This window comes from Malaya genurostris, chromosome 3 (genome assembly GCF_030247185.1).
Source record: "Malaya genurostris strain Urasoe2022 chromosome 3, Malgen_1.1, whole genome shotgun sequence".
NCBI classification, from domain to species: domain Eukaryota; kingdom Metazoa; phylum Arthropoda; class Insecta; order Diptera; family Culicidae; genus Malaya; species Malaya genurostris.
The window spans coordinates 181,977,781-182,002,829 of record NC_080572.1 but is presented as its reverse complement, the minus strand read 5'-3'; the positions used below and the strand labels follow the sequence as shown (position 1 = coordinate 182,002,829).

Sequence of the window (25,049 nt, the reverse complement as noted above, 5' to 3'; positions counted from 1 at the left end):
TCACGATTAAGTTCTGCCCATTCTTCCATATGGCTAATTTTGAAAAGGCACCCCATAGTAAAGTAAGTCGTATTCACGACAAAAAGTATGGGTATGTAACGTCAGCGACATAACTGGATGTCGTGAATACAAATAAAACTGACACTTTCAATTCCGAATATCAATTACTTGATCGATTGTGTGAATTGTGCCTTTTCGCCGCTAGAATTAGAAACGATACACCTAAACTAAAGCACAGATTAGTTACATTGAACATTCTGACATACAATTAAATATTACGATTAATTGTATGTCAGAATGTGAATTCTTTATGATAAAATAATGGTGGTTCTAGAAAAAACCTTCTATGAAGGCGTTCGTGATGGAGAGTGACGAGTTTGAGTCGGTGCTATGCATTTTATATAGCAAATCAGCAAAAAATTCTACTACAAAATACAACTGGTTGAAAAATGGGCCGTATACAGTATAGTGAAGGAAAATTTCGTATAATTCTTTGGGTATACAATTATGGTTCCAAATAACAACATACAGAATTTTAATGTCGATTATTTCATTTTGGATTTGAATATAACAGTAAAAGAAACTATCAAAGGGCGGTACGGGATTAATTTCTGGCATTCAGAAGGGCCAACTTATGTAATCCTTTAAGATATTAAACAATGTTCTTTGAAGGCAAACTGGCTCTGTGACCTGTGCATTTGTGGTTTTGTACCACACGTTCGTGCTCCAAAGAAGAGCACGACCTGAGCGTTCGAGGTTTTGTACCACGAAAATGCCTGCTCTCATTACTGACTACTGTTGCTCCCTACGATCGAAGCCCAAATGAAAGCACGACCTAAGCGTGTCACGCTTTATACTTGGTTTGTTCTTACTGATGTTGGTGGGAGAACTTCACCTCGACATCCATTTTCGTCTGAAGCACTAGAAGTAATGAACGATTTTCAATCAAAGTTTACCTTTTATAATCGTTAGTAGATAATCGGAATTGATATGTGCTTGACTACCTCAAAACCGTCGTCCGGGTGCGAAAAAGGCAAGTAAGCGTGATGAATTATCCTCATTGTTTCAAAAAGATTTAGAAAACGTTGTTTTTCAATTATTTATGTATATCTCACACTGTTGAAAATTTAATCACAAATTCCTGATCATATTTCCGATAGCTTGTCGAAAAAACTATGTTGTTGGGTTAAGTACATCAAGAGATATTCGCGAAAAAGTTCTGCCCATTCTTGTACAGGGTAAATTTTGGAAAGGCGATCCATAGTAAAGTAAGTCGTATTCACGACAATTGAAATGGAAATGACCGTACTACCTGATAACGTTTTTCATTGCATTCAGTTCCAACAAGCAGCTATTACCAGATTCATTTCGTTTCGTCTGAAGTCTGGCGAATCTAAAAAATCCCGCAAAAAGAAATATGATAGCCGAAGTATGACGATCTAATACTATGAAACTTTGTATACGTGTTGGTAAAATAAAAAAAATATTATATGTTGAATTTAGTTTATTTTGAGTTTAAATTTGCTAACGTAACGCGAGCTGTCTTGCCTTGTCTTAGATGAAAACAAACCAAAGTCATTTGCATTTGTGGTTGTAAGGGAGCTGTCAAAAAGCTTAATATGAGAAAGTCAAAAACTATCGAAAAATTTTTCTCAATTTAGCCTCAAACTATTTCAATTTGCAGTTTATATTAGTTGTTAGTAAACGAACCGAAACTTTCAAAAAGGAGCCCATTTCATGATTGAATCGATTTTCGCTAATTTAGATTCAAATGAAACAGCCTATGGATTTATGCAGAAGAAATCATCAAAACTGTAATATATGATGAGAAAGGCATCATTACACCACTAAGTAGATCAGAACAGTTATTTTATTATCAGAATACAGATAAATTTTCCATTGTTCCTATGTCCATCATATACGCAATAATTGAAACAAGTTCGTTTTGGGATTGAAAGAAAGGTCATCTCCCAGCTATCATGAAAAAGCGAACCATACGAACCCTAATCAGCTGTCGGAGCATCACCAAACTGCATCAATGTTATTTATCCAGTTCCAGTATTGCATCATTTTTGTGGGTGAGCGTTCTCGTACAGTAGGCCTTGCATCAGATTCACCCACTCTGCTGTGCAATTGTGCATCGCAAAAGCACTCACCTTCGGCACATGTACTAACACATCGACCGACCCCATACACAAGCATGCAACTCAACCATGTGAGTGCGGCTCCCTTCCAACCCTTTCAACCGTATCGCGTGTACCAACAGATGCGATCCCAATACACAGTCAGGCGCTCCTGCCTGCAACCACTTGTCGCCTCATATTCCCAAATAAGTCGTGCTGGCTCAGTTGAATGTCGACGGCACCACGCCATCACACACCATGCACCATGCTATGACACTAGCATAGTATCGTCGTGGTTGGACATTTGCGAACTGTGAGAGGCAAGTGTACCTCTACATAACCCGAGTGAGTGAAAGCAAGCATTTTCGCGAATATATCGGTCACCAGCTACATCTCCTACCTATAGTAGAGCAGAGCAGCGCCGAGACGGCCACTAAAGTGTCAATCGTCGACGTCGTCATTCAGGGTCCTTTGTTTCCTGGAATATTACGGATTGCAATTTAAGCACGAATCCGAACATTTCTGTAGTGCAGTGTAATGTTGGTGTCCAGTCTATACAATTATGCGTGAGAATATATTTTCTTGCCTTTTGCAGTCCATAGACGCAGTAGCAGCTGGTTGTGACGTTAAACATCTACGACCATACGCAGCAAAGGATTGTGGTGGAGTTTGGTTCGGGAATTACGGATTTTTGTAAATGTGTTCAGAAAATGACGAAAATTTCAGTTCCGTATGGTATCACGGTGTAGCAGTCAACCCCTACGCGACAAAAGAACAAGTTTTCCGAAATGAAAATGAGATCCATATTTTCGTTTTAGGGTGGTAGGCAAAGTGAGCGAGACCGTGCGTGAGTGTTGGAATCAAGGGAGGAAAGTTGGAACACAAAGGAACACGATCGAGTGTGGTGTTACAGTGTAGAGGCACAAAAGCAGAATACGGAATGTGGCAGCACCAGTGAATCAGGGTGTAGAGCAACTGGTGTAGTGAGAAAATTTGATTTTCCACCATGAGAGCCAAAAGCTAAACAGAACAGACGTATGTGTCTTTTTTTTGTTGTTTTTTAGTGGTTTGCATTGGTTGGGGGTTGTCGAAGGCGGTGTGAAAAATCGTGACGAATCATTCTGTAATCTAGCGTGGAAATGTAAATGAAAAACGGTACCTACTGTGCATAGCATATGGCTCATCGGGGGATATCCGGTCAGCGGAACTAAGATTGCTGGCTATGAATTTATACGAAATCAGCGGAGGTGTATTTTTTTGTGTCCAGAACAAGCAATCAGTGCAGGGGGCAAGTGTGATAATTTTTGTGATACATCGCAGGAAAGGGATGCAAGTAACATGAACGATGTAGTGCTACTGTAGTAGTAGTAATAGTAGTAGTGGTACTAGTAGGCCTCGATAACCTTGACGTAGAAAACTGTTTTGGGATAATCCTAGGGTCGGATTTCTCAGGTCTTTGCAGCAGGCAATAAAAGTAGCATTTATACCATGTTTATAGAACATGCAACGATGGCTGGGTCAAATACACCGACTATGCAGTACAGCTGAGCAAGTATGTGTGAGGCTCTCACGGAGTACTACACGATTGAAATTACGCGCCAGCGAGTGAATGTTTTAGTGAGTGTACATCGTGATTTTTTCCCTCATTCCATGTGACCCCACCGCGTACACCAGCTGGATACAATGTGACTGTATGAGCGTCGGCGTGTACTGCGTTTGATGTAAATAAAAACATACGGATTAATTCAAGGCGACTGATTAATCCAGTCCAAGATATATACCAATACGTAAAGTGCCCTGTAATAGAGAAGTAGTTAAACAAAAATTCTACTGACAGCATTGCTCCTGACAAAAAAAAATGATCAAATACAGTTTTTGATTTCGTCGTTTGCTTGAGACCTATACCGATATCCAGTCGTGGCCATGCCATTGCGAAAATATCGACCATCGACATCGACGACGTCTGCCAGTAGCAGTGGAAGTAACAGTAACAGTCTGATCATCCCGAACGTGACACCGACGATAACGACCCTGGCCGGCACCACCAGTCTAACCCCCGGCGTTCCACATCGGTACTATCATCACCAACATTTTCAACAACAACAACAAGAACATCGTGTTGTTCCTCAGCGGATTGTTCATCACCATCACCACCACGCTGCCAACTGCAACTTGAACCTTATCACGACAGCCACTGGTGGAACCTATCAAACGATACCACCGGCACCACCATCGCTACCAACTGCTCATGTTACTATATCCCACCAACAACAACAACAACAGCAGCAGCAACAACAACAACACCAAGTATTGCAACGGGCAATTGCAGCTCCTCCGATTTTGGATCCACTTCCGCTGTGTCTGGATGCTAACGGGACGTATCTTTGCACCGCCTACAATCCACGATGCTATATTATACAAAAGGTAACTAACTATTCACGACACTTTGGCATCTTCAAAATTGGTTTTTAAGCATGAACCGTCATAATACACAGTTCGAAAAATTCTTGTGAGTTTACATCTTATCTGATGCACAGCAACAACGCGACTTGAACCGAAAAACATTAGATCACGAAGCACACCAGTTAGTCGACTGAGCCACAGAAGCACATATCTGCTGGCTGGTAAATCGTGCATATAAATTCATACAGTGTCACTTGCTAGCCGAGTGCAGTGCTTAGGGTACATAACCGAATTTTGAATTTTGTTTACGTTTCTTCTTAGACTTAATTTGAACTGCTATGCACTGATGAGTCTAAGACGAAACGTGAACAAAATTCTTTACTAAAAGTTAAAACTTTCTTGTAACTGTACATTATCGCTAAATTTTCAGAAGTGAGTAGCTGTAGTAAACTGGAAATATTGTGTTCCTTCAGTTCTCATCAAAAAGTTATCGTCGTTTTCATATGACAAAATGTCAAGTACACACTTAATTTCCTTCACCGAACTCAGTAATAATTTACCGACTTTTACTCAGCTGAACGTTCCGCAATCAGTTCAGTAATTTGATTATTGACGAACGTTCCGTAAAACTGAGGTTTGTTCGAACTGTCATTTTTCACCATACTGATCAGTAATTTGTGATAGTTCAGTTTTTCGTACAGTTCAGACCAAAACTATTGAAATTCAAATGCATGTGGTTATTTATTTAATATATAAATATTTTTATATAAAATTAAATCTAAACTTCGTCGAAAACATTCCCCAGTTGTTGTAATCGTTCCGATTCCAAACAGTTTATCTGCAAGGTGGCTTTTCCAGTTAACCACTACAAAGCACTGGCACAACAATCCGAAGCAACACAGAATGTCGCCCTTTACTGGAATTAAGTGATCGCACCAACACCAACAAATAGTTCCAGCATCTGTTTAAAAAATTACATTTGAAAATCTGGATTTATTTCGGGAAACGGGTTTAATATAAATTTAAATATAATTTATATTTATATTAATAGTAATTGTGGATATGTAAACAGACATGTCGTCCAAGCCTTCCTACTTAACCGCAAAAATGAAAAAAAAAAACAAGTGATTGCATCCATTTATTGTTAAGATGAAATGTTGTAGAAAGAATTATATTACTTACTGAATGCATCCAGACATTGAACTTTGTTAAAAATTGATTCCAATTTACTAACTTTGCTAAAATCCAACTAAAATACAAAATGGCGTGCTAGGTGTTTGCGTATAACAATTGAATTCGGCAACTTTTACCGAACGATTCGTTAAAAGTTGATAAGCTGCTGATAAAATTTACCGAATTATTTCAAAGTGCAAACTGTTCGGTACAAAAATACCAAGATTTCGGTACATGTATTTTAGACAGTCGAATTGCGCGAAAAAATTTTTGCGGAATACGTCAATTTTTATAAAAATAACGAACAATTCGATTATTTAGATCAAAGTGATGATTTTTTCCGCAAAAACATTACCGAACTGAAGAACCGAATTACCAAATTTTTCTGATTGTTTACATGCTCTTTTCCGAAATTCATTTATGTAAAACGCATTTTGTTGCCGAAGTTTTGCATAATATTTTGCTGACTTTGTCAGTAAGAAACAAATATACCGAAATTAGTAAATCCGTTAGAGTAGATTCCGAACAGTGTATTAGCATACACTGAAATGCGGCAGCATTCATTTTACATCACCACATTCGATTTTGCACGGCTCCCCATCGACCTCAACCTAAGAACAAATATTCAGTAGTGTTCCAGTTCTAGATGCATATTTTATTTTAGTTTTAAAATTTAAATCTGGATTTTATGATAAGAAAAACTGGCAGCCCCAGCAGTGTTATACTCGTGTTTCAAATAAAAGAAAAAATCGAACGATGTGATATTTTTTGTGATACCCCACTTAGAAAAAAACGTTCAACGGTGGTCCTTCATTGGTCCAATACGTTGGATCATTGGTCCAATGAAAGTCCAATCAATCGTTCAACGGGAGGCCAACACGGGACCTTCGTTTGCCGATTTTGAAACAGACCATTGAGGCGAATGCCATTTTTTTCGTTCAACAAACCCGGCAGACAGAGGTCCATTGTTGAGCCATTTTTCACATGAGGAGTTGGAGCCCCGTTGGACTAGTTTTACTGCAGAATTTCTGAAGTTTTTTCCACTTATTTTTTTGAAATAACACTACATACCTGCACAATACTTCTACTTCACGTAGAATAACAACAAATTTTCTTTCTATGTAAAGGTAACACTTAATTTTCACACTATTTTTGCAAGAGAAAAAACAACAACAAACCGTTCCAGCAAATTGAACGAATATTTCGTGCAATATGTCGTTCAACAAGCGCTCAAAGACCAACAAAATAGAACGGCCTGTTGAGAGGGTTTTAAAATTTAAATCTGGATTTTATAACAAGAAAAACTGGCAGTCCCAGCAGTGTTATACTCGTGTTTCAAATAAAGAAAAACTCAGAACAAATTCAGCAGTTAAAAGTTCTATATGGAAGATCTATAATAGAACAGAAACTGGAACAAACGTATCCCCAGCAAGCCGTTCTAGTTTTATTTATTCGACCACGGATGCACGGAATGCATAAGAACGCTGGTTCGAGTCCTGTCTCTGAGCGTATCTTTTTCCAATAAATCATCTTTTCTGTTAGTTTTTCATTCATTTGGCTTCTCCAATATATGTTTCCGCTCAGTCATTGCAAAAACTGAAGTTTTTTTTGGTTATCAACTATCCAAATCTGCAAACCCGATAAACCTGAATAATTTATGTGAAATGGACATTTTTATACTAATCACCCTGTATCTCCTAAACCGGAAGTCGGATCTGACTAAAAAGCAAGATGTTTTATATGATCTCAATACCTTCCATTTAAATCTTAGATGCTTCTTAGATTTTATTTGAATCTAAGATTGGTTCGGCCATCTACTAGAAAAATGAGTTACATTATTTTAATTTCGTTTCACATATCATGCTGTAGTATCATAACCAGAAGTTGGATCCAAATGAAGTTCAGGAGCCTTGTTTGGGAGTATACGACTTTTCATATGAATCTGAGTTTGTAGAAAACGGTTGAGCCATCTCCGAAAAAAATATGAGTGAAATTATTCGTCACACACGCTTTTGCTGATCTCGACGAACTGATTCGAATGGTATTTGGGAGTTATATTCTTCGTGTTTCACTTTGTCCCGAAACATCGCTTTATCATCAAGCGCGTAAAACTGGAATAAGGCGAAAAGTAGCTTGCACAAAAATATATGGACGTTTATTTTTACAATCTATGGCTTCTTCGATAGCTATTACCGTGCGGAATCAAAGTTTAAAAACATAGGTCAATTGTGACAGATATTGTCAAAAAACTGAAAATTTTGACATAAACTTCGTATAACTCAAAAAGTAAACATTCTGATCTCAAAACCATTCAATTGCGACTAGTTTGATCAAAATCGGTACAGTCATCTCTGAAATCTCGACCTTTTTGTTGACAACACACAATTTCAGCATGGTTTTCATCGACTTGTGACACGGTGCATTGTCTTGATGAAACAAAACTTTTTTCTTCTTCAAATGAGACCGTTTTTTGAAATTTCGTCCTTCAAACGCTCTAATAACGCTATATAATAGTCACTGTTGATGGTTTTTCCCTTTTCAAGGTAGTCGATGAAAATTATACCATGCGAATCCCAAAATACAGACGCCATAACCTTACCGGCCGATTGTTGAGTCTTTCCACGCTTTGGGTTCGGTTCATCGCGTGCAGTCCACTCAGCTGACTGTCGATTGGACTCCGGAGTGAAGTGATGGAGCCATGTTTCATCCATTGTTATATATCGACGAAAAAAATCGGTTTTATTTCGATATAACAGCTCCAAACACTGCTCAGAATAATCAATTCGTTGTTGTTTTTGATCGATTGTGAGCTCACGCGGCACCCATTTTGCACAAAGCTTTCTCATATCCAAATATTCGTGACTAATATGTCCAACACGTTCCTTTGATATCTTTAGGGTGTCAGCTATCTCGATCAACTTAACTTTACGGTCATTGATAATCATTTTGTGGATTTTTTTCACGTTTTCATCGGTAACAGCCTCTTTTGGACGTCCTCTGCGTTCATCGTCTTCGGTGCTCATATGACCAGTACGAAATTTTGCAAACCACTTAGGAATTGTTGCTTCGCCCGGTGCAGAGTCTGGATAACACTCATCAAGCCATTTTTTGGTATCGACGGCACTTTTTTTCATCAAAAAGTAGTGTTTCATCAACACACGAAAGTCTTTTTTTTCCATTTTTTTCACAATAACAAAAGTAGCTTCACTCAAAATGCAATATCTCACAAACTAATAATCAGACAGCTGTCAAATTTATATACGTATTTTTTGAAGGTTGGACTAACTGAAAATGGTATGGATTTAATTCTAGTGGCGCCCTCTCATAGAAACGATACGAACTTTTCAGCCGATCTGTTATATATATATATATATATATATATATATATATATATATATATATATATATATATATATATATATATATATATATATATATATATATATATATATATATATATATATATATATATATATATATATATATATATATATATATATATACATATATCTATATATATAAAAATGCAGAGATCATTTTTTGTAATCGCATCACGTAAGAACGGATGGACGGATTTACATGATTTTTTTTGTTTGATCAGTTTTTACTACCACCGGGTTCGTACATCAAAAAAATTAGAAAAACTTACCGGAAAAGTGGGGAAAATCCTTAAGGTGGTTTTGTATGGACAATGGAATTTTCCACTGAAAAAGTCGCCAATGATTGCTAGATCATCGATAGGTGTTTGGCGCATAACGAGTTGCATAAGTGTTTGGCCGTCGAAGAAAGAAAAACTAGATCGTTGAAAGAATCTTTTGGCGCGCAACGAGTTGATTTGTGTGAAGTGCATACTCGATTCATGTGGTTCGCCATTCCGAGCCACGTGCTTAATTGGGTATCAACATTGTTGCCTACTAAATGACTGGTGGAATTCCAGAATGTGTGCAATGGAGTCAGATGAATACTATTGGTCATTGGGAATCAACAAAAAGTTTGTGCTCTAGAAGCGCTGAAGTCAAACTAAGAGATTTTTCTTGCATTTTGCTTTCGAATGATTTAGATTACACGAAGCGCACATAATAAGTGGCAAATATTCAAGATGGATTGATACTTTTTCTCTAAATTGTATACAACATCGTCAATCTGGTAGATGAAACAAGAACTCGCTGCCTCTCAATGCATGAACCGTGAAAGATTTTTTCTACATTTTTTCGCTCCATCTCATACTTTGAGTATTTCACGGCTCTTACCAAAATAGATACAGTTTTGCAATAATCGGCGCTGTGTGGAATTTACCAAGGAATAATCGCAATTTGACAATTATCCCAGAAAATCGAACCGATGAATCAACTTGATGATTCTCATACTAATAGGTTACAATATTTCAAAACCTTTGTATTGAGCATTCACAGATGTTTTCATAGACACAACTTATGCCGAAGTTATATGTACATAGTTCAAATAAGCGACAATAGTCAAATGATTTTATCACAATGATCCACTGCCTGTATAGAATCGGATCGCAAAACGAGAATTGCTTCAGAGCGAATCCCTACCCCAACGTGCTAACCCGTGATGCTCAGACAAGTCGTCGAGAGAAAATCGTTTTCGCACTGGTGTCCATTCTGTGTTAAATGGACCATGCAGGTGTTTTGTTACTGAGATGATATTCGTCTTTCTTTGATGGCACTGATTGAATCGTGTGAATAGTTGCTAGAGAGCGTTCTTTGATACTATAAAAGCCATTCTTGCTGAGAAGAATACTCAAATTGGTAAGTTCAGTATCAACTTAAAATGTAAGTGTCGTCTCTTCAAGGCACCAGAAGTTCCTATCTGGTATCTAAAAATATCCACTTTATTAGAGCTCTAAAGTACGTGTGGTACTTTTTGGCAACTTGAACATACAGAATAAGTTTTTAGAGAACATTATCGATGCTTAAAAGCTGTACACATGTTCACATTACTTTTGGGTTATGTTCCTTTTTTTGGGCTAAAGCGAATGGCTGTCGAATTCCGTTGATTGTAGGTTAAGTTAACCACTTAGTCGTTCGACAATTCTGCTCTCAGAACACATAAATGGGAACAAATTATTTTTGGGCGAGACGAAGTTATATATATATATAAGGTATTGATTAACGACGTATCGTTTTTTTGATCGAATTTCATTCGTATTCCTAATAACGCTAGCAAAATCAAAGGTAGCTAGGATTCGACCGAACCATATTCGATCGAGATTCGCACAGATTTGCTTTCATTCCGGTAGTGGCGACAACATTACCCTCTTTTTCAACACCGCTTTATTTTTCAGGAACAGTACTTCCATACCAGAGACTAACAGACAGGAATTGGATTCTTTAATCATTTTAACGGTCATTTCGAATATTCCTTTAGTTGGGACGGTACTCGCATATGCCATGATGGCGCCACGTTACCCTATCAAAAACATCCTGTCTGTCATCTAGACTGTGTTTATTTTTTTTCATTTACCAACATAGTTGCCATTCATACAGAATTACCTGTAGTGTATTGATTTGTATACGTCCATGCGAATTTCATGCAGGATACATGTTTAATACATATTGCCAAAACTGTATACATAATTGTGCCTATTTCTCATTCTCAAACGCAATACAAAATCGAACCCGTCTTGTTACAATATTAACTTGTTTCTGGTCTGCCTCCACTTAATCTCCGGTGAAAATTACCAACACCTTTCAACATCGCTAAAAAAGTTTAATATATTATCAACGTAATCCAATAATTTATTGTGACGATTAATTTTCGAGTATTATGATGAAATCAGGCATCCCTGCAAGCAGCTGATCAGTGTTGACAAACGAGGGGGAACACACTAGTAAAAAAGGTTTTACATATCACAAGGGGTGTACCGATAGTAAATAGCTCGCGCAGTACAATATAGGTGGAACTAGTGCATCAGAAAAATTAAGTTTCATAAGTATTTACTCATACTATCATATCTGTTAGTCTGTGGCCATACCAAGCTTCGCAAGCTTTTTCACCGAAAGCCTTATTGTTGTCTTCGGTAGATTCGGTACATACAGCACTTTCCGCATGTTCAGGGGTTGCTTGGTTACAACAACCATCTATCGCCCCTTTTTCCCTCGCAACTAGATTCTACCTATCCTTTGCTACATTGATTACCACGGGATTCGTCAAGGTTTCAATCTTATCAAAGAAACTAGTCTTTTCGCTCGGTTTTGTTAATGCTTCCCGAATCACCATAGTACTGACAGCTTTTTCTTCTGTGGCTGCATGTGATTGCTTCATGTGACCAATTGTTCCACATTTATGGCATTTTCTCTTTAACTTGCCAGCATACCTCTTCTGCTGCAAACGATGCTGGGCTTACTTAAGAGGTTTCATCCATTCGATCGGTACGCTTTTGCTCTTCCACTAGCTGTCTTTACTTGACGGAATCCAAGCTCAAATCTTCTTTCCTGATATTTTCAAGAGCTGTACCCGACGGATCATACGTATCCTGAACTACTGAGGGACGCCACTAGTTCTGATTCCTGATCCAGTCAGGAGCCCAATAATTCAGCTTTTTGCCTTCCGATCAACTTTTTCGAATTTCTTCTTCTTTGCTTCTCCGCTGCTACAGATGGAACATCGGCTGTCAAGGGCTTCAATAAGTCCACTCTATCCAGAAACAACTTGACCCGGAAATTTCAATTTTCAAAGCCTGATCCACCGGAATATTGTGGAATTTCCGTGAATCTGCGGAGTGTCCATAACCTCTTGTATGCTACAGAGTTCAGCAAGCAAGACCGGAGGGAAACAATTGAAAGTAGTTTAATTCAAGAATGAACTATTCTGATAGGTGTACTGTACTGATGGAAAAGTTTCTCTTCTCTAGCAACTAGGCGACCCCAACTGTCACCAACAGTAACATCTCTAACAACCTATAGATGTTACTGTTGGTGACAGTTGGGGTCGCCGTAACTGAGCAGCTTATTCGTTCACAGAATGCCATGTTCCCAATTCAAGAACTGGGAACCCTGCCCGTTGATAAATTTTAGCGCGGGCACTTCATATGACATTATGTAGTGACAATGTAGTCAAGTATATGAAAATGTGAATCAATGAAAATGTGAATCAATGAAAATGTTCAATATCAAACCCAACAGTCCATCTAACTATAGCCTACAGGTTTGTGAAGATGAGAAGCGCGAATTTATTCAATCGAAAAATTGGGTTGTTTATATCCAATGTTTGCTTTGATTCAAACTGATATTTTAGGTTGACCTGATTGGTAATGATTATTTTTTCTATATCTGACACACGAGTAAAACACTGCTGTGGCTGCCAGTTTTTCTTGTTATAAAATCCAAATTTCAATTTTAAAACTGACATAAATTAGGCATCTAGAACTAGAACAATATTGAAAACGCCTTTATAAAGTGGTGGGGGCAAGTGTTAGAGAAATGTATTTCCTCGAATTTTATACTACTAATACTTTGTATAGAAGTCCATGCACGACAAATAATTGTTTTCCTTCAACGAAGGATATATGGTTACTTTGATCTTTCATTATATTTTACCAGGAAGAAAACGAACTTACAAAAATCTATGCTGCTCTATATTTGATTACTCAGACTGTTCAGTTGCACTGTCCTGTGATGCATTGTTTTGAAAATTCAACTAAAATTTAGGTTTGATGGCATTTTTCAATCAATCGATGATTAACCAAGTTTGTCGATTGGTATTAAAACTAAGGGTCTCCATGCGTGCTTTCACCTCTCATACGAGTTGTTTGTATATTGAAGTGAGTGACGCACACATTTCGACTCCGTGCCAGTTCATCAGTATGATGATGTGTGTCACACACGTGCTTTGATTTTGCGTGAAGCAATATATTCGTGGCGTGTCTACGTAGGCAAGGTAAACTGGTGGCTGCTCTTTGATCTAGTTCGAAAAATGGCATATGTTTAACTTTTACCCACTCTAAAACGTAGCTCATATGTTAGTCGTGTGAAATAGATGCGAAGTTGTGTTATGAAATAAATCTGTGGTAGATTTAATTTACTTTTTTAATATTCTCGTAACGTTTTTTTAAACAAAAACAAAAAAAAGCAGCAGAAAATTTATAAAAATCTGTGTTTGGAACGATGCGTAAAATTACATTCTTTCGATGTTAAACGAACATTGCGTATTGTTGTATGACGTAATATTCCGCAATGCAAGATTTATTTGCATTTTTTCGTAGTAATATTGATTAACCTGGAATACGTCGATTTTGCTTGCATGTCGTTTCATATTACGACTGCGGTAATTACGATTTTATTTGTTTTGTAGTTGTTTTAAACTGGTGATGTTTGTATCGATGCTTTTTTCTAGCCGATGAAAGTTTTTATCCCCTATTGGTAGCTGACAAGTTGTCATGTATAATAGTTTTGGACAAAAAAATGCGTTTGAACATCCAGATCTTTTAATTCGGTGAAATTTTCCTTCTGGCAAACCGGTTTTCGGTTGCGATAAAATGATCCTGACACGTACTCTGCATCCGCAGGACTGGTTTTAATCAAACTAATGCACAGAAAAAAATTATGATTTTTACAGGTGACAGAATTCTACTAACGTTACAATTCACAACTACCTAATTTTTCAAATGACGCAATATTCCACTCGCACAGAATTTTACACGCTCCGAGTGAAATTTGCACTCGGCTACCAAATGCCACTGTATGGATTTATATGCATCAATTATTCGATAAACAGATATGAGCTCTGTGGTTCAGTCGAGTAACCGATGTGCTTGTGACCTAATGTTTCTCGGATCAAGTCGCGCTACTGCTAATAATCTTTTGTTTTTTATTTCGCTCGAATTCAAGCCATATAATTTTCAAAAATGTGTGTAAATAGAAGTAATGGAAACTGAAACTTCGCACATTTCTATATTGTTAAAAAAATTATGCAGTAACAATTTCAGTTACTGAAGCTTATTTGTGGTCAGTTTCCAGCAAAAAAAAATGAGTGGTTGTTACGTACATCTAGCCACTTGAGTGAATAAATAAGTGCAGTTTCTACTAATGACATATTGGACATCAATTAAAAATAAGTTGAAAACTAAATGTTGTTTCTTTGCAAGGACTTACTAGGATAACTAATATTTACGCAACATGAAAATAACTTTAATTTGTTACAATTTGTCATCAACAACAATGTAAATAATAGATGAATTAAACATTTTTTTTAATCATAAAAAATCCCATTGGAATTACTAATTGGTGGAATGCTTTCAAATAAGCTTTGTTTATAATGACATTAAAAGCAATTTATAAAATCAACAAATCTAAATGCACCCACTTTAATGTACAGCTGTTAGTAGAGCTGTGCGCCGCTGCGCCACGCCGCCGCCGCCGATAATTTCGACACGCCGCCAATTTAAGAAAAAGATGATCAGCGCGCCGGTTATCCCATTTGAATCGTGCCGCCGATAATATTACATCAGCCGAAAAAATGATTTTATCAATGTGGAAAATTGTTTACAGTTTTCATGAAAATTCATTGAAAATTACAGTACAGTCACTTTCTTCCTACTTATACTGAAAATCAGTACTACCGTTGTCAACCGTCATTTGATTCAAAGTCTATTTTCTGTCTTTATTTAAAAGGTTTTGAGCTATTGGCACATTATCGCAACATTATCGGTCGCGACATCTGAAAATGATAAATGGAACCAAGAAAAGGAGGGTTCTTCCGAAAAAAATAAATAATGTTAGGTTTTTTCGGATTAACATTTTTTCTAGAAACCAGTGTAGTGTTGATTTCTCGGGTACTAGAATGTTTAGCGATCGAGTACCATTTATTTTGGATACTTTATTTGTTATTTCTGGGCATTTGAAAAATGGTATTGAACAAAGTTTCATGCTCCATTCTAAATAAACGTTAGTTTTCGCACAATAAATTAAGATCAACGTTACCAACTCAAAGTAAAAACATTTTCTTCTATTTCTACTATGACTTTTCAAATGAATTTACCCGTTTTTATAAGAAATCTTTACAAATGTGAAGTAATTAAAATTTGAATTTGTTAATTTGATATTATTTTTGATATCTGAATGAATTTGAGCGCCAAATCGATTTTATGTTAATTACATACGTACGAAAAAGATATACTTATTTTTTGAGTTGATTAAACAATTTTTATACATGATAATTATCAACTATGTAAAAAGCGATTTGAAAAATAGTTCCGAATAAAACTTCATATTTCTTGCTCATAATAAAAAAAACCCTTTGTATATGATTGAAATATTTATTTAAACAATAGTCAACCATCTCCAAATAATCGCACTTATACTCATCTCAATTTCTCTTCTAATTCGATGCATTCGAAACCATTTACCATCTCTATTCACTACGTTGGCTTTAATGGATCACATAAACATTAGGATCTTTGATTGTAGGTCGACAAAACAATAAGATAGAGAAATTGTCCTGTGTGAATCAATATTAAAATTTTTAATATGTTTATAATTAATTACGCCGAATCGCGCCGCCTCCGCCGCCGATGTTTTCAGGAAATAGCGTCACGCCGATTCGCCGCCGCCGCTGGTCAAAAAGAAGTTCCAGCCGCCGATGTTGACAATTTTGATCGGCGCACAGCTCTATGTTAGTAGTCGAGAATTTACTATTCATTTGCAAGGCTCTCTTACAAAATGAACTCGTTATTGAGTTTCATCCAAATCTGAGTTAGGTTATGGAACTATTGAAATTTCGCAGAATTCGGGATTTTTTTACCGAATTTTCAACAGCTAAACGTTCGGTAATCAGTTCGTTAGTTGAATTAATTACCCATCATTCGATTATTACTGAATTGTCGAATAACTACCGTAAACTGTAAACCAAATGGATCTAACGAATGGTTCGGTAATTTTTTGTTTTTGTTTTCTTTTGGATAAAATTCTGAATTTGAATGGATTTCTGGATTTCGTAAAATAACACACATTTTAAACTCACGATTAGGTTTTTCGAATTTGGATGTTTTTCATAGAAACGAGTGAAGAAAACTCAAACCAGTCGTGATTACGGTGCACCATATATCCACGAAAAAAAAAATGAAAAAAAATGAACCTTCATTTCTCGTTTGACCGGAATTATGAGCACCTTCCGGAGCATTGCACAGCCCGTCAAGTCCACCAGAAATTACTCCTTGAACGAAATGTATTGGCAGCAAGTGGACATAGTGCTATGAAATTATTTTCTGCCTAGAAGTAAACAAAAAGCTTTGAGTAGTTCTAATGTTTTAAAAACTTGTGCACCTGCACCTCATTCCATTCGACGAACATTTAAAGATTTTTTTTCACTTACAGAAAATTTTAATAACTGTTCGACGACAATCTAATGTAATGAAAACTTGCATAAAGCTGATAGCCCGGTAAAAATTTGCATAATTGTTGTAAAATGAGATTCATGTACCGAAATGTCGGTTATTTCTATTGATTACCGAAAGTTTTTATGAGAACTATTGCCGAACAAAGGAATCAAATCTTAGTGTATAGGATTGGCTGGAAAATTCTCATATTAGCAAAACAAAGTCCTAGCACGACATTCCTTTTGTGGAATTTGACCGTACAGAAACAGTGCATGGCAAATGCTTCTATTGTCACTAAGAATCATTCCAGATCGGAACCGAACATACGACAGCTGGCTTGTAAGACCAGCACCTTATGCGTTGAACCGTCAATCCGTATTCTCATTTTAGAAACTATGCGAAAGGGCAAAAATCTGCCAAAATGTGCACCAAATTACACACACACACTTAGAAAATTTCGCAGAATTCGGCAATTTTTTACCAAATTTCCAACAGCTGAACGTTCTGTAATTAAATTGATTACCGATAGCTGAACCATCATACAACTACCGTAAACTGTAAACCAAATGGATCTAACGGATTGTTCGATAATTTTAAGTTTGTTTCATTTCCTTTGGTTTAAATTCTGGATTTTCGGATTTCAAAAAACAAAACAAATTCTCAAAAACGAATGAAGAAAATACCACGTATTATATCACGAAAAAAAGGGTCAAATGTTCTGCCTAAACGAAATTATGAGCGCCTTCCAGAACACTGCAAATCCGTCGAGTCTACCAGAAATTACCCTCGAACGATTTATGTAGGCAGCAATTTAGTGATACAATTTTTTTCCTATAAGTAAACAAAAAGCTTTTAGTGGTTCTAATGTTTTAAAAACTTTAGCACGTGTACCTTAATCCATTCGATGAACTCTTCATGATTTTTTTCGACACTTACTGAAAATTTTAATAACTGTATGGTTTTTACCGTACTCGGCGACTATTCTTTTTACCGTATGAATTGTATATCTATTTACAAAATTCTATAATGAAAATTTACGTAAAACTGATCGTCCGGTAAAAATTGGCATAATTATTGTAAAATGAAACTCATGTACCGAAACATCGGTCATTTCTAAAGATTACAGAAATTTCTCGTCAAAAATATTACCGAACAAAGAAATTAAATCTTAGTGTGCAGATTGCGGAAAACATACGCATTTTAAATATCCATTTGAAATTTTACTGGTCAGGATGAAGTATCGATTTCATAGTTTCCTGAATCGAATGTTATTAACCCACACAAACATAGATTGATTTATTTTTAGATAACATGTTGCTTCTCTGTTCCCTATTACAAATTTCAGCTGACACCCACGCCCGTCAGCTGCATAGCATACGAGTTAACTCCAGTAGCTCCCTTCACAACGATCCCAGTGACAAGCTCCGCCAACAGTACCAGCTCGGCATGCATCGAAGAAATAGCTGAGTTTCCAAAGTCTCAACCGACCACAGTGAATGTTTTCCAGCAGCAGCCACCACAAATAGTGCAATACGTCGACAGTGCCATCAGCAGTTCAAACAATCCCAAAGTGATAACGACTACCGGTTCTAGTGGAAGTGGTGGTGGAAACCCTACCGCATCGAATAGCGCGTCCAGTGGGCATAACGAATTGTTGAGCGTGATAGAAGCGATTGGTGCAGGAGCCGGTAATAATAGTGAAGTGGTACCAATAGCTTCCTCGAGTGTGTCGAGTTTCGGTTATACCGGAACCACAGGGTCAAGTGCAAGTGCTTCGGCGAGTGTCGAGTTTGTTGGAGACGTTACTAAAGTACCGACCATGTTACACCCGATAACGATGGCAATCAGTGCCCCAGAAGAAAGCATGCATACGTCCACCGGAGTGAAATCTAGCGTTTCATCAACAGGTACGTGGATTATATGTTGTCAACGCAAGGCTAAAGTTTACAAAGCTTCCTTTCAAAAAAATTGTTGAAAATAGATGTAATAACGGGTTCCCACGATAACTGCTTGTTGTGTTTTTCTCGAAGATTTTCACTTGCTTGTAGTTTATGCTGTTATTTATTATTTTGTCAAGAACAGGTAATATTTAAGCCGACTGCTCCTTTTTGCATTCTAAAGGTATTCTTTTCGTTTTACAAAGTATTATACATTTTAAAGTTCTTGTCGCATAAAATTTAAAATAATTTCGGCATTTTAGCGAGTTTTGGTTTTCAAATTAAAGACATTTTCTCGGGATAGTATTTTGACCAACATTCGACTGCTTGTTCAGATGTGATCTATGTTCGATATATCCAACTTAAGGGTTAGACGAAAATCGGTACACTCGCTTCGTGTTTGTTTGTCGCTATAACAGCAGTATCGACCAATTTTCGAGATATTTTTCTGCGGTATTGCTTCATACAGCCAAAGCAAATATAGTATAATATGTAGAGTAATAGGCTAAACAATACCCTATTAATTTTGACTTTTATGCCCTACTTATGTTATTTAGGTGCGATAGATAGAAAACCTCGTCTAACTCTAAACATAAATTGTCCTCTAAGTTGTTCCCCGGGAAAGCGATTTCATCCCAAGGAGTCGATATCAACCACTTTGAGAAACCCTGGCTTAAATCGTCCGTGCCGTCAACATTGTATTCTCGTTGCAGTTGAAAACAGGAAAATACTTCCAGCGACAATCATTATTATCACGTTCTACGTGGAATATATGATGACGCAAATACCGCGCTTAATTCATGTAGTGATGCACTAGTATGCGCACTAGTAGCGACGTTATGGATTGGCCAATGAACGTGATAAAACCGATTATCGCTGGTTGCGTTTTTCAGATGCAGCGACAATAATTATACGTCTACAAACGGTTTTGCAAGATGATGTCACGAATGGATTCAGCGGTTCATTCAATCATTTACATATGGTACAATGTCATCACGGTGGCATGTTAAAAAGTTCTAGTTAACTTCTCATATTCCCGTTGTCGAGTAGGTTTCCAATTTGATCTTCGACACTAATGTGAAAGAAAAAGAAAAAGTAAATAAGTAATTTGAAAGAAGTTCTTAATTCTTCGATTTTCTGGTTCAGTGTATTGTTTCACATCAGCTTTCTAGCAACACTGCGCACTTCTTCGAACGAAACTGCATTGCCTTGACGAGGACGTTGTGAGCGAACGAGATAACAACATTGTTCTCTGTCAAGCCGATTGATGAGGGAGTGAGTGAGTAAAGAAATATAGCAACAAATTATGTCTTCTCTCTCTACATTTGGTCGGTCTCACACTCGTAGCGACAATCTGAAAACACATGCACACTGCTGACGAACGTCGTCGACAGCGAACACAACGGTGATCTTTTCTTGTTGTGCAGCGGAATACTCTGTGCGCGGCCATTTTGGTGATATTCGTCTCGTGTGGTGATTTCGAAGTGGCAGTCAGCCCAGAAGCAGCACGCAGCAGCTAGAATCGAAATTTTTCCCTTGTACTAGCACGGAATAAGTTCTGGAAAAGACTCTAGCAACTTGCGGTTTTCACGACGAAGCAATTGTGGACATTTTCGGCTCGTGACGTGATGTGAATTTGATTTTTTTTTAAATTTGAATTGACCGAAGTGAAACTCCTAGTGTTGAGAAGAGGACATTTTTCTTTCGTACCCAGGCAAGTCATTCTGTTACTCACAAAGTGCAGATCTAGTAGTTAAAATTCAGTGTGTCTTGATGAAGATATTGAAATATTTCGATGCAGTGTAATATTGGCATCAACAAGAATAACTCATCCCGGATGTGCAAAAATTTATTGGTGGGGTTGGCGAAAAAAGTTGACAGAAAACGTGCCTCCCCGCAGTTTTGGAAAGTGGTGTCCGGGAATCAAAATCCCGTACAAGTGAGTGTGAAAGTGAGATAGTAGTAGCGATCGCGAGATAGCGAGCAAGAAGTTTGACAGTTTCGCATAGCGATTGTGTATGAGGCAATGGAAAGTGCGGTGGTCACTAATACGGCTGAAAATATTCGATTGATGAGTGAATGCAGTGCTGCCTATTATGCCTTTTGTTCAACAAGTTTAATTGCAAAATTTAAAATTTCTCACTTTCAACTTATGTTCATTAGCCAACGTGAAGTCAGAGATCAGCAGCCACGTTTCATATTTCAGCTGTTTTTTAAAGGAGGGCGAAACTAACAAGGACAGTAAATGGAGAAAAACCGATAAATGTTTTGAATTTGGTTTCAATTCCTATTTAGAAATGATTCTCAGAAAATCTTTTGAAAAGTCGACGAATTGTGGGTTTATCTCTGAAAGGCATACAAAATTTACTCTTATTTTCTATATCAGAAGTTTCGTTCCCCTTTTTCGATTTGTTTACTTCTATGCTTCTTGTGTAAATAAATATACTATGCCTTAGTACATTTTTCGTGAAATAAACTAGTTTTCGCGATTAAGACAAACATGCAGAAGATTGTATGGTCTCATTAATAGTGAACAGTTCGGGAACCGTCTAATTGAATGAAAGTTTTGCCCTATATAGTTATTTGTATTACTAAGATTGAGATTTTTGCAGAACCAATATTTCTAGTCCAAATTGTAGGACTTTGAAGCATGTATTCGTAGGAAAGAAAACAAAACGTAGGAAAGAAAGAAACTTGATTTGTTTACTTCGACCTTTGAAAAACAGCTGTTTTATTAGATCTAATGTAACGATGATTTTTTTCTTGAAATCGTTTAAATATTGTTAGGAATTTCAATTCCAGCGCAGAATAGGATGCCCTAAATGCAAGCAAACACGAGCACTGTCTTTAATCCAATTGTGAAATTAAAATCTAGTATTTGGTAACAGTGTGAAGTACTTTCTGAACGTAGGTTGTTGCAAATACACCGGGGTGGAATTTTGTAGAATTACCATTAGACCTTCCAAATGAAATATTATATGGTCAATCAAACTATATTCTTGAAAGTTTGACAATATTTCCGCATGATATTTTCAATACGACGGAAGTAATATCAGTAATATCAGTTGAATCGAGGAAAGCGATGTTGAAATGGTTAGTTGAAATAACCTGTCTCTTCATAAAATCTTTCATTTTACATGCGTTTTGCGTTATTTTCCATTAATCTCGACGATATTCTAGCAAACCTATAGTGGATTGAGAAACGAAGTTCGGACAATGCATACATTTGAACAATCCAAATAAAGTACTCAGTTTGTTTACTTTTTTCGATCAGGTAATGGGAATTCCATACAGGTTCATGTATTTCGATCGCATGCAGAAATTTGCATTCTGTAATTCGATCGAGTGATACTTTTATATGGAAAACTCGAATTTGATCGAAGTCCAACTGAGTAATGATTTAAATTATTGGTGATGATTTTAATTCGTGAGGCAATTTTGTGATCAAATGGTACTTTTACCTTCTACATCTACTACTATTTTACTACATATTTTTTAATTATTAGTAATTTTTTGCAACACACCATAACTTTTAACTCAAGTGTCTATCATTCGTCACAATTACTTGACAGATATGAAAAGTTTTGCTCTATATATTTAGTTTTTTCAAATTTTTAAAAATGACATGGTGGTTTTTGTCCAGTCGTTTGCAAACTTACGTTTGAAAGCAAAATTTCACTTTTTATAGCTGCTAGTAAGTCATATGTCAACATTTACTTTTAAGAGGAATTAGTGTGTTTACCGTCACTTCTAACCTCAATCAAATGACAGTTCAGCAGTACTGTTTTTAAATAGAGATATTTGTTTGTCTTTTGGTAGACGTATGAGACCGTTTACGGCTCATCTCATCTAAATAGAGTTTAAAAACATTGATTGACTATTCGATTCGGTTTGTTTTGAAAATTTATTGTGTAAAAGTGGTTAGTTGCAAGATGTAAAGATTGTTTTAGATGCGCTTCTTGAATTTGCTTAATGTTTGCTTGTAAACCGTACCGCTGAACTGTCAAGTATGAATGTTTGTTCATTGGTGACATCACGATATAACAATCTAATTCCAAACGATTCAGTGCTCGCTGAGAGCTAGTCATAACAGTAAACGGAATAGAAAAGTTTTCACTGTCTGGTGTTTAAATATATACTCTATCAAATATTTCTTCTGGAAATCTTTTTTGAAGTAGATGTTGATGCATTCATGGGCCGTTATCCAAAACAAAACTGGTGAAATAACGCTGTAATTAACAATCTCCTAGAATTATTAAAACGGCAACACTGCATTTACATTTTCCACTGTAGCTTTCATAAGTACATATCATCATTAACGGGTAGTGGTTGTATTGTCTGTGTTGTGTGATTGGATTTGGAACGATGGACGAATAGGACTTGTACTTATGCAGGTTTTGGCAGCTAGCTCTTATACTGTGGTGTGCAAGCGAAGAGTCGGTTCTGCCAGTTGTTCAGCAGCTTATAGCACAGAAAAGTGAATAAGTATCAGACGATAAGACACATGGTTTCCGGAATCGAAAAAATTGAAAATTTCGAACATTGTTGATAATAGTGGCCGTCAGTTCTGATTTAAATGTATCAGTTGGGTTCGACTGCTGGTAAAGCTTCAAAGAATAAAATTTTAATCGTGTAATAGCTACTGATTTTTATTTTATTTTGAGCACAAAGTGGAAGACATATTGGATCTCAATCGTTGGATCGAATACTTAAGACTGTAAATTAGAATCAATATTAATTTTATGAAGTTTATTTTTGTGTGTATCTAGACTCAGTATGAAAAATTTAGGTATGTCGTTCGGAAATAATTTTTGATTGAGCAACACAGCAGTGAATGGAAAAGTTGAAATATTAAAGTGAATGTTAGAAAAAGAGAGGCCGAGCAGATAATTGGAAAAAAGTCAAAAGTGACAGCGCATTGGCTGTCAGTGCGAGTGTGATAGAGAAAAATAGATAGTGTGATTGCAAAGAGCGCGAAAGAGAAGTAATGAATAATAACAACAAACAACAAGAAGAGTTGAAGTGATATTCAAGCAAAACGGCTGCATCAATACAGTCGTGGATAAACGTCAATCCAGGAGGTTTCCACCAATACAGTGCAGCAAGGAAATAATATATACGAACACACGGCGAAATTCAACATCGCAAGTGTCAGTGTAGTTTCGAATTAGTGTTTTTTTCTTGTTGAAGAAAAACGGCATTTTCAGAAATAAGTGCGAAACAAGCAGCAAAGGAAATTCAAGTGATAATATTGTAATCATCGAATTTCTTTTTTCTATTTTGTTCAATACATCGTTTTTTGTTATTCAATTGTTTGATTTCTGTGCTTGTTCATCGGGCAACGATTGCCAACTCTAATCGTGTAAAAGTTGGAAGTGTACTAAGTGATATCATCAGCCACTTTAGTGGAAGAATTTAAAAGAAGAAAAAAAAACGAACGAAAAGTACTATTGTCGCACGGGTGGAAATTTTTCTTTCCGTCGAATGACGACCGCGGTAGTAGTTGAACGCAAGCAGCAAGTCATCCACTACTTCACACACATGTAAAATCCTCTGACGGAGTGAGACACGTCTGGCTACTGGACCCAGCCCAGAAAGCACTCGTCTCCTTCGTTGTGTTCCCTCCTCCTGACACGGCTTGGCACGAAATTCTAGTTTCTCGGGTTCGAGAAACACTATTTCAGGATCGAGACCGAAGCTAAAAGGTGGTCGGAGTAATGGATACCGGTAAGAAAACGTAACATTATCCTAGAATCAAACGAATAAAGTATTTCCCTCCTCTCCTAAAATGCGCTAGAGCACATTCGTCGAATAACTCGCTACAGGCCGAGAATCGCTTGAGAGACGAAAATCAGCATTCGGCCATTCTGACATAATCGGTTTTTCTTTCGCCGCATGCGACATTTTAGCTTGCCGGAAACATTCGATTGAGAAAAAAAAATGATTACATTTGATTAGTTCGATTTTTGTTTTATTAAAACTGGTTTAAAGCTCAGAAGGAAAATGTTTTGCCGCGTTTATAGTAAAATTCGTATTAAGGAGCAAGGGAGTAAATTTCTTCGAATAACTTATTTT

General features: G+C 36.8%; 1 protein-coding gene across 4 annotated transcripts in view; it reads left to right on the top strand.

The window, feature by feature from the left end:
- The first annotated feature begins 2,417 nt into the window (after positions 1-2,417).
- Positions 2,418-25,049, top strand: part of LOC131438753 (la-related protein Larp4B) — an 80,943-nt gene continuing 58,311 nt past the window's right edge. The window contains exons 1-3 of one of the 4 annotated variants that reach the window (XM_058608991.1): positions 2,418-2,662; positions 2,719-4,547; positions 18,383-18,944. In XM_058608991.1, the coding sequence (XP_058464974.1) occupies positions 4,047-4,547; positions 18,383-18,944 (1,063 nt within the window). In that variant the 5' untranslated portion in view covers positions 2,418-2,662; positions 2,719-4,046. Of the gene's footprint in view, positions 4,548-18,382; positions 18,945-20,710; positions 20,914-22,952; positions 23,576-23,743; positions 24,702-25,049 lie in introns of those variants that run through there. The other 3 variants (XR_009230983.1, XM_058608993.1, XM_058608992.1) reach the window with 3 other exon arrangements.